Source organism: Poecilia reticulata, linkage group LG13 (assembly GCF_000633615.1).
Source record: "Poecilia reticulata strain Guanapo linkage group LG13, Guppy_female_1.0+MT, whole genome shotgun sequence".
Classification (NCBI taxonomy): domain Eukaryota; kingdom Metazoa; phylum Chordata; class Actinopteri; order Cyprinodontiformes; family Poeciliidae; genus Poecilia; species Poecilia reticulata.
This window is the reverse complement of record NC_024343.1, coordinates 32,828,701-32,841,467: the sequence shown is the minus strand read 5'-3', so window position 1 is coordinate 32,841,467 and position 12,767 is coordinate 32,828,701. Positions and strand designations below refer to the sequence as shown.

General features: G+C 44.8%; 2 protein-coding genes across 2 annotated transcripts in view; both read right to left on the bottom strand.

Moving 5' to 3' along the window:
• Nucleotides 1–5,448, bottom strand: part of dgkd (diacylglycerol kinase delta) — an 18,236-nt gene extending 12,788 nt beyond the window's left edge. Inside the window, exons 1-5 of the mRNA XM_008426739.2 lie at nt 5,291–5,448; nt 3,086–3,196; nt 2,912–2,992; nt 201–305; nt 2–126 (exon numbers count right to left, since the gene is read on the bottom strand). Of these exons, the coding sequence (XP_008424961.1) occupies nt 2–126; nt 201–305; nt 2,912–2,992; nt 3,086–3,196; nt 5,291–5,428 (560 nt within the window). The 5' untranslated portion in view covers nt 5,429–5,448. The remainder of the gene's footprint in view (nt 1; nt 127–200; nt 306–2,911; nt 2,993–3,085; nt 3,197–5,290) is intronic.
• Nucleotides 5,449–6,297: 849 nt separating this feature from the next.
• Nucleotides 6,298–12,438, bottom strand: LOC103475253 (S-arrestin-like). Its single transcript, XM_008426738.2, has 16 exons — nt 11,920–12,438; nt 10,570–10,637; nt 10,412–10,472; nt 10,044–10,088; nt 9,758–9,957; nt 9,291–9,350; nt 9,127–9,194; nt 8,920–9,055; nt 8,417–8,501; nt 7,775–7,847; nt 7,542–7,679; nt 7,379–7,456; nt 7,240–7,254; nt 7,111–7,163; nt 6,917–6,926; nt 6,298–6,783 (listed from the first exon to the last, which is right to left on the bottom strand). The coding sequence occupies exons 2-16, from the start codon at nt 10,615–10,617 to the stop codon at nt 6,690–6,692; spliced, it is 1,164 nt and encodes a 387-aa protein (XP_008424960.1). The 5' UTR covers nt 10,618–10,637; nt 11,920–12,438; the 3' UTR covers nt 6,298–6,689.
• Between the last annotated feature and the right edge of the window lie 329 nt (nt 12,439–12,767).

The window sequence follows — 12,767 nt, the reverse complement described above, 5'->3', positions numbered from 1 at the left end:
GGACAGGCCGTGGGACGTGACCCCTGACAGCGCCTCCCTGCACACGTTGCAGTACGTCGGTCTGGCGTGGGAACAGGCGTACCAGTTGTGCATCCCACTGAAGTGGTCCATGCTGTACTGGGTGGACTGGGAGACAGAGAGACGGTGAGCAGCACAAACTGGGACGCAGCTGCAGCCTGCTGTGAGGGAGCCGGTCTGACCTCATAGTTCTGCCTGTTCTGGACGCTGCGCAGCGCCGCCATCCACTCCTCCATCTCCTTCCTGTTGTCAGCACACAGAATGAGGCGTCTGCAGGGGGTGATCACCTGTGGGACAGGTATGGGGTCAAAGGTCAGGTCAGAGTTTGGAATACAAACTGGAGAATGATCATCTGATTGTGTTTGAGATGAAACTCGGGCCTCATCAGATTCTACTAAGGCCTCATCAGGACCTGATTCAGACTCTCACCGAGTCGTCAGTAGAACCTCAACACGACTTCAATGAAACCACCAAGACCAGCTAGGACTCGTCAGAACCTCGTTATGAACACACTGGTCTCTGAAGAACCTCGTTAGGTCTCGGTCAGGAACCTGATCAGACCTCACTGGGAGCTTGTTGGAAGTTTGTTGTGAAACTGTTATGACGTAATCCTGTTTCAGTTTTCCATGCCCATGCGGTTTGTCCTGGAAGCTGGAAACAGTAAATTCTTTGTTTTTCCTGTTTTCAGGAAGCAGCTTTCAGAAAACACCAACCTCATGACTCGGACCTCTGGACCGGCTCCACAGAACCTTCAGAAACACTCCGACCTTCTCAGATTATCCACACAAACTAAATGAATCCAGTCTCTGTGTTCGGACAAACTGGCAGTTTAATTCTGATTATCTGACTGGAGCTGAGTCAGCAGGAGTGTGAGAGTGACGTAGACATCCACTTCCTGTCAGATGTTCAACAATGAAGCCTCTGTTCCCACGGCGACAGAAATAGACCCAGTAAGAGAAGATCCAGCTCCCTGACCACCATCTGCCTGAGGAGAGTCGCTCCGCTCCTGGATCTTCCTCACTGTTTCCAAACCAGTCCCTGGCGTCCCAGTCCAGCCACTCATTCAGCCTTACTGGGGACCAGTTCTGGTCCATTAGGTGGGATCCGTCAAACGGATCTCTGGCGTCAATGTGACCTGACGTCAGGCTCCAGCTTTGAATATGAAAACAGAACAATTTTCCAGCAATTCCAGGAATATTCAGCCCTGAACACGGACAGACTGCTGAGGAATGCCGTCAGAGCCGGAGGCCGGTTCTGGCCCGAGGCCCGGACTGAATGCTGGACCTTCGCCTGCATCTCTGCTTCACATCTCATCATCACTGACTGAGCTCCACTGACCACAGAACTGCGCAAATTGGAATTACAAAAATAAATTAGCTGGAATTTAATGGAAAAATGTAAATTCTGAAAAAGGTTTTCGCGGTAGGAAGAGGCGGTCAGGCGAATTACTTTGATCGCATCAGACGGGTCACATGACCATCAGACGGGTCACATGACCAACAACCGACAGGAAGTGTCTCTAATGACTTGACCTTATTCACGTATAATTTTAATTTAGTTTCTTATGTGATGGAAGCACTGCAATTACAAAATGTTACTTTTTCGACTTGAGCAGAATATCGACAAAGAGATTTTAAACAAAAATGCAGCCGCAGAGGTTCTGGTTCTGATCCGACAGCCCAGACATCCACCCAAACCTCTAAACCATCTGATGTTCTCTGAGGAACCCAGAGACTCAGAATCCATGTTTACAGTTCAGGAACCGTCCAACCCGACCGACCCGTTTGGATAAAGAACCTTCCAACTGGGTAAGATGTTCTCCAAACAGCTGGGATGAGAATTCTGGACATAACGAGTCAGAAAACCCAGTCAGAGTCCCGGTCGGTACCAGTGGACCTGCAGCAGGAGATAACAGTTGGTTCTGACTTGGATCGGGAGGATCGGACCCATCCGAGCTTCAAAAGTTGATGATCACATTCTGACCACCATCGTCATCATCAGTGCAAACCAGAGCAGAGAAATAAGCTGAACAAACGGATCAGATCAGAACCTGACGGACCGATCAGCTGTCTTACCGACCCAAGGTTCTCCTGAGCGTCCGGACCCGGATCCCGGTCTGAGACTCACTGCTCTTTGATCCTCCTGCTGTTTTTCCCTTCACTCTCCCCTCCCACCTCCCTAAAAACAGCTCATGCCCACTTCCTGTCTGACGTCACACACACACACACACACACACACACACACACACACACACACACACACACACACACACACACACACACAGACACACAGCTTACGAGCCCATGCATCTTGCAGGCTATAAATACACTCCACCACATGATCAGTCACAAACACACACACCGCCTAACCCTGTGGCTAACCATCTGCAGCCTCACTAACAGGAAGTGACATCACAACAGGAAGTGACATCACTTCAAGCAAAAATACACACGTAGAAAAAGGGAAAATAAAAATAAATACCAATTTCAGATTATAATTTACATGTTTTATGAGATACTTGGATATTACATCGATATTCATATCTGTCTCTACTGTCTGTTTTATTTTGTTTTAAATAAATTTATTGGGGGAAAAAATAAAGAATGTGAGGAGAGGATGTCTACCCCTTTCAAAATAAGAGCATGAATTCTTAACAGTCGAGAACCAAAAACATCAAACTTTATTTAACTGATTTTACTTTATTTAAGTGATTTAAAATTTATCTGAAGAAAAATTTTTTGTGGGGGAACTAAGTCTGCTAAATGTTTTTAAATTTAGAAAAAAAGACTAAAGCGATAAACAAAAAGTTAGCTCTGCTAAGTAGAAGTGTACCCAGCAACTTTTCCACTGCTGGGACTACTTTCAGTGGTGGAAGGATCGCGTTTGGACTCACGGTGAAGCTGTTGTTGACGTTCTTGGTGCTGGACTCGGCCACACTGGCGTCAGTCAGGTCCACCTCGTCAAAGATGATCGACTGCAGAGAGACACGTCACTGCTAATTCATCCCAACCAATCAGGTGATCAAACTCAGGCCCCGCCCACTCTTCATCCCGACCTGACCACTCACCTTGCTGGTCTGAGCGTAGTACAGAGTCCTTCCTCGTAGCTTGAAGTATCGTCTCTTCCAGCGCTGGAAGGAGTTTGTTTGTTTCAGGAGCGTTCCTTCCTTCAGGACGGTCTGTAGAGAGGGTGGAGCTTGATTGATTGATTGATTGATTGATTAGAAGGATGGATGGATGGATGGAGTTCCTCAGGGCTGGGTTAAAGCTGCTCTCCAACCAGCTACACCTGGATAGCTCTAGACTCACCTGGAGGCCGTCTTAAACAGTTTAAAGAGGCAAACAAGGTTCCCTGTAGGGGTTAAAGGTCAGATTGCTTTGATCATTCAGAAGGAGTGCTGTGGATAAAAACACCAAGCCGATCCTTGTTATTCCCACATGACTCATTCTCCATGTGTTTTACTCCAATAAAGAAAAAAAAAGCAGCTTTAAATAGAAACCAAACTCCAGTCAGGCCTGCTGAACCCAGCCACCGCTGCCTTCAGGGACCGTAGGAACTCTCAGCTTCACAGCGAAATCCTCAAATAATCAATTTATCTATTTGGATCAGACAGTTTTCAGGTGCACAAAATTGCATTTATATGACTCACTTGTTTATTTTTACATTAACGTGTAATTTATGTTACATTGTCACAACAAAAAGTATAAGAAAAACTTTAATTTACCGCGAAAACTAAAGATAGTCGATTTTACACAATTTTCTGTAGCTCAAAGTCTCAGAATGTTTTGTTTTTCCCGACTTTTTTAGCGCATCCGTCACATTAATCGGTGATGATCAGAACAGTTCGCCTCTTTCAGCAGAACCGAGCCCGAATAAACATCTGTCCCAACAGCAGGAACATTGCCCAGGCTGTGAAGGCTCCCACCCCGCCTTACAGCTCACCGCTGCCCGGGTGGGCACGGTGGAGGACCCCGAGGCCTCGTTTGGTCAACCAGGCCTCCGCTTCACTGAACGGAACCATATTCTCTCTAGTCAGTGTTTCTCGGGAATAATGTTAAATTCCTAATTTGTTACGCCGCAAAATATTATCTAAATGCTATAGGTTGATAAAAATTAAACTGAACCAAAATAGAGTTATTTATTTAACCTGTGAAATAATTTACCGGTGGCTGAACATCAACAGGTTCTGATCCACAAATATTTCGGTGTTCTGTCGGAAAGGAGAACACTCGGACCACTCCACCTAAAATCTGCCTTTTTTTAAAACTTGAATCTCTACAGAAGTTTTAGGTTCTGCACATTAACGTGATTTTTATCGCAGTTACACTAAAACACGTTTACTGTAATTCGGCACTATTAAAACTCACAAGCATCCCCAGGTTCCGTAGCTTTATACTTGAATAAACCCGCTACCCAAACACAAGTTAAAAGCTTTCAGATCCAATTTTGATTAATCTCAAAAATAAAAAATAAAAGGAGCGACAAATTTAATTTTACGGCGTTCAAATGATAGAAACAAAATCAGGCTTTAATTCGGCATCATTAGTTCCGCAACCCAGTTCCGTTATCTTCCGGAAATGAGAAATAGTAGCAAGCTCCATTTAAAATCTTTAGCAAAACAAATTTAACAAATGTTTAAAACATAAACAGGTTCAAACTCGGATCTTAAACGCGGTTAGAGAACAAAAATATACACACTCTTTAATACGGCTTCATAAAAAAACTCAAATATCAACTGAGATTCTGGATAATCGTTTAGGTAAATAAACAAACCAACATCCACTTGATTCTACATTCAATGAAAATGTTAATTATTCTCTTATATCGAACTCTGGATATAACTGAATTTAAAAGACAAATATAACCATACTCTTTAATTCGGCGTCAATTAAAATGATTCAAAAGCCCAGATTCTGGTTCCAGCAGCCTCAGTGAGCTGACTGCGGCCGCATCCTTCGAGTAGCGGATGAGGGTAGAAGGTGTCAAAAGTTTCGGTAGCAGAGAGATATTTATAAACTCAATGACGGTCTGCTCTACGACGGATCAGAGAACAGTCTGTATGCTACCATAGAATGATCATGTTCATTTTTTTAAAGTTTACAAAACAACTTCTTCAGGGCTGTTAGCGTAAAAGTGCCAGTTTTTCTAAGGGGGTTTGGCGCCCCGGAGTTCCATCGGTCAGAGCGGAGCAGCCCGGGGCTTCGCGGGGCCCACTCCGCTGAATGACCAGTGATACCCCGCTATAAAGCCCTCAGCTGTAACCCTTTCATACCTTGCTGCGGATCTGACCAGACGTCGACACTTTCCGGATGAGTTTCTGCGGAGATCCTGGCTCCTGCTCGGGCTCGCTGTCTGAGGACTCGTCCGGGCACCGGGCCGCAGTGGACTCCGGTCCCCCTGCCTCCGCCATCCTGTCATCATCAGGCCCCCGATGAGTAGCGGAGAAGCAGCTCCCCCTAGCGGCCAACAGTGGGCAGCACAGCAGCGAGGCTGAGAGCGGTGCATACCGCCTCCTGCTGGCAAATCTTTAACATTACAAGAATAATAGCAATTTTACAAACTGTATTAAAAACGACTAATGTTTGACATGAAATCAGACCAAACCTTCCAAGTTTTAAGCTAGTTAGGATGGACAAAATAATTTCCGTCGCTAATTTAATGAATAATTATCTGAGGATACTTCAAATTGAGATGCTTACATACATTACATAAATATTTGGAAGAATTACCTAAGCATAAAAGTCTTAGATATTCTTCCACAAAGCTATTTACAATCATTTGATGGAGTTTAGTCCAATTCCATCTGACAGTTCTGGTGTAGTCCTGCATCAGACCAAACTCTTTAAGTTTAGCTTATTTACGCCAAAGAAATGTCTCCTAAATTGTAATCTTCTTGTCTTTTTTGAGTGCATTTGCAAACTATAATCTGCCTTTTTATGTTATCTTATGAGTATTGGCTTCTTCCTTTCTAAGTAGCCTTGCATTGATATGGTAAAAAAAATTGTACCAAAACATCTCTGAGAGACAGAATCTTTCTCCAGATGGCTGGACATTTACAGGCTGAATGAGACACAAATAATCATCTTGAAATTGGACACAAAGAGGAACCAGACTTGTGGAGGTTCAAAGCTGTTCTTCACCATTCCTATTGATTTCTTTCAGGATGTCATTTAAAGAAGAAATATGTTGCATTAAAACATAGTTGGATGGACAAATGGCTGGTTGGTCAGTTGGTTGGTTGGTTGGTTGGTTGGTTGGTTGGTTGAATCAAACAGACGCTTTTTGGCTTAGGAAGTTCTTTAATCTGAGAACAATTAAAAAGTACATTCTGAACTCTGGTTTGTATCTGATTCTCTAGAAGCTACAGAAACAATACTACAGATATATGAACCCCCCTTAAATTCATACAGCCCTACCTATCAAATATATGTATCCCCACCCCTTAGGTAGCTCTACCTCCACTGACGGACATACAGATTTGAGCTACATCACCTGTACTGAGGAACTGTCAGGGGTAAACAGCTACAGGTGCTATCTAACTCTGAGGACTTCACAACAGACATCTTGCAGGGTAATTATGTGAGGTTAATCTGATGACTCCTCCGTCCAGAATGTCTGTTGATCTTTAGGTGGAGAACTGGGCAGTCGATGCCATCGGCCATCTTTGTAGTTTAGGCCTCAGTTGGAGACTCATCGTCATCTCCGTAGACCACGCCCTTCAGGTAGACCCGTTTAAAGTCTTCAAACACCATGTCGTCAGGTTCACTGCAAAGGACAGAGAGAAAGCTGGAGAGACATGCGACGGCCTCACAGCATGACTAAACATAAAGTTTTATTTGTTTTCTCTGATTTTTAAAGTTTGAAGACTGAATTGTCGGGATCAAGCAGACAATCCTACCTGTCCTTTGCTGCAGGTCAGAAGCAGCAGAAGAAGAACGAAAGGGGATGTGAATAGTCAATCTGAGGCAATCAGTGAAGGAACCTTAACTTTGAAACAATCAGTCCAGTTCGGCTACACCGATCTGGTAGGCGGAGCTACATACACCTGAGGGTGGGGCTATAAAGGGGATGTTAAGCATTTCAAGTCTTTACCTGGTTCTGATTTTGGATTCATCAGTTTGAAGGGAACCTCCACAGAAACCTCACTGTGACACAAACAGAGCTGTGAGCCCACAGATCATAGAAGACACACAAACTAACGGTGTCGAGGCCTTTACGTACCTGGACCCCACCGTCCTGTTGGCGAGCAGCAGTAGACGGAGCAGAGACACAGTCAGTTAACATTCCTCTACGACTGCAGATGATTTGTTGCTGAATGTCTCCAAACATAAAAACTAACTGAAAGCAGAGGTTAACTCACCCGGAGGCTATCATCTTCAGTACCACCTTGTAGGAAATCAGCATCCCCTGGACCTCCTTCAGCACCTCCTGCTTCACACTGAGACACAGAGACAACACTCAGAACTCCTCCTTGGTCCTCCAGTACCGCACCTCCAGAGTGAACCGTGACGCCGTGTCCCTACATGCTGGACGAAGCCAGGTTGGTGTCTTCATGTTTGAGTCGTCCATCCAGAGCGATTCCTCTGCGGTCCTTGTTGTACGCCAGCAGAGGGTACAGAGTGTACTCCTTCTTCAGTGTGGTACCAGAGGGAACTGAATCCCTGGGACATGGATCAGAACCTCATGAACAACACACCTCCAACAGATAACCGGTAAGTCAGAACTTTCACCAGACACCAGGGACACAAACACTCACTCAGTCTCTTCTTTGGCCACAGATTTCACATATTTGTCGTTGGAGTACAGCACCACATTGGTCACCTGCTCAACTGATCACAGTCAAGAAGAAACAATGATGAGAACAGACAGGAAGTGACAACTTCATATACAGATATCCATCCATACATGCTGTACAACAACAGTTGTAGTAACGTTCAGAGATACATCCATGACACAGTCGTGTTATAGCAGGTTCCCTTGCTCACAAGTTTCCTCTGAGAATCTAATAAAGTCGTGATCATACAGAGATACTGAGTAGAAACTTATTGGTTCAATCATAGGACAGGTGAGTTCAGATGGGTGGAAATAAGGACAGGCGTGCATAAATAAGCAAAGTTGTATAAACGTGAAGACAAGTGTGTCGAGGTTAGCCCATGTGTATAAAAGATTGGACAGGAATATAAAGCTGAACACAGGTGTGTAAAGGTGAGGATTGGCTGTGTATAAAGACAAACTGTATAAAGGTGGGAACAGGTGTTCAATTGGGGAGACAGGTGTGTGTGTTGGTAAGCAAAGTTGCATAAAGTTAAGGCAGGTGTGTACAGATTAGCCCAGGTTAGCTGAAGACAGGTTTGTAAAGGTGTGGAAGATGTTTGGATGTGGAGGAAGAGAACCTCACCTGACAAACTGATGTCTTTGATGTTCCTGCTGGAGGAGTTGGTGATTTCAACGTTGGCTTTGACTGGCTCACCGTGGTAAAACGTCTGCAGACAAAGAAACAGATAGACACGTGTGTGGAAGAGACACAATTATTGTGTCTATAAACTTTGAAATGTGAAGGATATCCTCTGGACACCTCATTAGAAAGATGTCCCACTGGTTTGAAAACCTCTGAAGAAGACACTGAGCGCAACTTCCTTCTTCACAAAATGCAAACTAAAATGGAGTGTTGTCAGATTTCAGTGGTTGGAAGATTTTGCTTTAGTCTTTGGCTAAAGACCACGAGTCATTTCTCCTGCTAATGCTAGATTAGCATTTTTTTTGTTGTTTTGTTATTTTGCTCTGTATCAGAGTTTGATTACAGATTCATTCATGACTAGCCCTTCTGTTTTGAATGAACTTTAGCCTGCACCATGGATAGTTTGCCTCACATCGACTGATCCCAGAGCCAGGTCAACTGACCTCTTTGGGAAGGGTGAGCTTGACATGTAGAGGTTTTTCAGACATCAAGAACTCAAAGGTCATGTCTGCGAATGGAGCCACTTCAGTGTTCTCTGGACTGAACTGGATCTTTCGGATGGTGAGACCAACTGAGCTCCTGCAGAAAAAGATAAGAAGCGCATGATGCAACACTGATGGAGTGAGTCCAGGTCTGGTAAACACACTCACTGTTTTTCAATCTTCTCGTCCTGATTCTCCCCACAGAATGCCTTCACCTCGAACTCCACTGCACATTTCTGCCCAACACAAACACACAACGGGAGAGGTCAATCATCAGGAGGAACAGAGCTAGATGGATGAAAACATGGATGATATCAAGGAGGATCTGTTACCTTTCCCACGTCATTCGGACCGGGTTGCAGACTGACAGAACACGGCAGGTTGTCTGGAAACTGAAAAGGTTTTATTGTAGATGTCTTCAACTGTCAACAACAATTCAGCTGATTGATGTTTGAAAATGTTTCATGATTTAAAGAAGAAGCATCACAATCTTAGCTCTGTGTCAGATGTGATTGTTCGTCTGACCTAAACTCTTGCTGAGTCCTCAGACCAGAGATTCAACCTGACTGGTTGGATCCCTGTCTTTACCCCAGTCTTTATCTTCCCTCTGTCTATAGTCAGATTTGAGTCCAAAATTTGACTTTTGACCTAATTTAGACTTCAATACTTGGTCAAACCCAACTTAGGTCTTACAACAGACACTTATCCTCTGCCTGCTTCAGAGCAATGTCTGGTGTAAGGCCAGACTTTGGCCTGGACAGACCTCAGTCTTCATGTAGCGCCTGACTTCAACCCTCACCTCGAAGAAGAAAGGGTAGGCGTTGTCTCCTAGTTTGTGCAGAAGCTTCTGCTGGACCCTGGTGTGGGTCAGCTTCTCTTTGTCCTGCAACTCTGGGTAAACCTGGCGGGTCACCACGAACAGGTCCCTCCTGAAGACCACGCCCATCACATCCATATCCTGGCGACCGTATCGAAACGTGCATGAGAGCATCACGTAAACTGGCAGAGAGACAGAAAACAATGAGGCTTAATGGAGACTGAGATTCCCAAACATGAATTCTGAGAAGTGAGAGATTAAAACTCACCTTTCTTTCCTTTCAGCTGTGCTGGGTCAATCACAATCACGCCGTCTGTGAGATGAGAAACAGGAGGAGCCCATTTCACACAGTGCAATGATCCACACTAAGCTTATGCAGAAAAGACTCGGCACCAACAACAAGCAGTGTTGTTGGTCCCTTTGGTGTGGTTCTGTTTAAACCCTTCAGGATTTCTGGGCAAAGTGTTTTCAGTAAAGAACCAAATATCCTTTCTCTACAGAGAAGAATCTTGGTGAGGTCATATTCTCCATCTCTGATGATGGAAGTTGATTGTTTTTTTTCCTGCACAGGAACCTTCACAAAGACAAAAAACTCCCAACCAATCAGGAACATCTAATGGTCGAGTTTGAACTCACCGACTGGATCCACAAAGTCACAGTGATCCACAAAGTCTCTCTTTGCCATGTAGACGGCCACCTGTCAGACAAAACAGAGGGACACACATCAAGATGGCTGCTAGTTCAAGATGGCTTTACCTGCAGATGGATCGATGGGTTTTCTCAGCAGAACTTACCGACTTGTCTCTGGATACCTTCTTGAAGACAACGTGTTTCGGACTCATCCTGACCAACGGGTCTCAAACTGAAACAGAAATATTCAATCAAACAAACAGCCCTGTGGAGAACTGCCTGTTAGAGTCTTTAGAGAAACAAATCTGTTGAGAAGCAAGATCCACAGAGACTTTACCGTTTACAGAGAATCAGGATCCAAAGATATACTACTCTACAGACAGCTGGGGTCAAGCACTCCATGAGAGCTCAGCATCTACAAAGAGTTTACAATCCACAGAGATCCAAGGATCTGCAGCAGGGCGCCAAAGTCCAGAGATCTTATCCTACAACCTCTAGATGCATCTCTTCACCAACACGGCTGAACCAAGTGAATCGTTTGTTATCAGGCCTCTGCAGGACTTAATAAGATGCTGATGAAGGAGTTGAGCCATTTGATTGAAGTGTGTTGAACCAGGGAAAGAGCTAAAACCGAAATGTCCCAAAGTCTTCAGAGAAACAAGAGCCACAGAGACTTTACGATCCACACAGAATCAGAATTAATAGATATTCTACACTCTACTCATAACTAACATCCAAATATCCCATGATCTACTGAGATCCCAGAATCACATCCAAAGAGATCCAAGGATCCATAGCAGGGGTGTCTAAGAGAGCAACTATCCTGTAACTTTTAACTGTATCCCTTCTCCAACACGGCTGAGCTGAACGGTTTGTTACCAGGCGTCTGCAGAACTCAGTAACATTTGGCTCAAGTGTTCTGGGGAAGGGATGAATGTAAAGGTTTCAGGGTTGTAGCTCTAGAGGATCGGATTTGGGCAGACAGGACATTTAAATACAGACAGGACACATAAATACTCCATCATTCAGACTCTTCGTCCCGCAGCTCCTCCCACCTCAGTGTTGACATCATCAGGAAAGCAGAGTAAAGGTGACAAAACCCAATTTGACCCCACCCTATTACAGTATGAATATTCATAAAGAAGTCGATGCACTCCGGAGCTGTGCAGCCATGTTCCCTCTAGGGGGCGGTGTTCTCATGCTGCACTGCATCCTGCAGGCTCTGTTTCCCTCAGTGGGGACGGTTGTTTTCAGACCAACATCCTGATCCACCAAACAATCACAAAGTGTCTTATTTTCACAATGGAAGTGGCCACACCCCCAACCTGGAGCAGATTCAGGTGAATTCCTCCAAATGGTTAAAAATGTGACAACCTGAAAAAGATGGAAACTCTGGAACCCGACAGGAAAACAAAGCTTTTTGTGTCCAGGTTTCCTTCTTAGCCAAACCTGATGTTGAGTTTCCATGGAAACTCTTAAAACGGCTGAACTAATGCCTGGGAACAGGAACTCACCTGAAGCAGCAGCAGCCGAGAAGAGGATGAAGAAAGGATGGAGTCGACTGTAGATGAAGAAGCTTGTTCAGCAGCTGATCACATGTATTTATAATCTCTGCACACAGCGTGGTCAGCATGCTGATCATTACTCTGTAATCCTGATCTGCAGCGTCCGTCTGCAGCTCTGTTTACTGCATCACACGTGCACGCTCACACGTGCACGCCAGCTCTAAGGAAACTCCACATGCAAACTACAAACACTGACATGTTAAACTGAGCTGTAGTTGGTTTCCAGGGTGTCTGGGGAATTTTGTTCGGCTGTGAATGATGACAGGAACTTCAGAACTGAGCAGATATCCACCTGCTCAAGTTTTTATTATGAAACTGAGGCCCAGAACTTCAGCCTCATTATCGGCTCCGTCCCTGTGACTTCCTGTTTTAAAACTAAACGATGCTCTGCAGTTCTCCTTACGCTGCTATTTTCCTTCTATTGATCTCCATTTATCACTATTTTACTATCTGCTGTTTGGCCTTTGGGCGGGCGGCCATCCATCCATCCATCCATCCATCCATCCATCCATCCATCCACCCACCCACCCACCTATCTATCTATCTATCTATCTATCTATCTATCTATCTATCTATCTATCTATCTATCTATCTATCTATCTATCTATCTATCTATCTATCTATTAATCCATCTTATCCGGGGTCGGGTCTCGGGGTCAGCAGCCTCAGGAGGCCCAGACTTCCCTCCCCAGCCACTTCTTCCAGGTCCTCCAGGAATCCCAAGGCGTTTCCAGGCCATAGAGAGACATCGTCCCTCCAGCGTGTCCTGGGTCTCCCCTCCTCCCGGTGGGACCTGA

What these genes read in the sequence shown, in the direction of transcription:
- LOC103475253 (XM_008426738.2), bottom strand. Translation starts at nt 10,617, where the DNA reads ATGAGTCCGAAACACGTTGTCTTCAAGAAGGTATCCAGAGACAAGTCG. An exon ending in ACAGCTGAAAGGAAAGAAAG is followed by an intron (nt 9,958 to 10,043) that starts GTGAGTTTTAAT and finishes TCTCTCTGCCAG; the next exon opens with TTTACGTGATGCTCTCATGC. An exon ending in CCTACCCTTTCTTCTTCGAG is followed by an intron (nt 9,351 to 9,757) that starts GTGAGGGTTGAA and finishes AAACCTTTTCAG; the next exon opens with TTTCCAGACAACCTGCCGTG.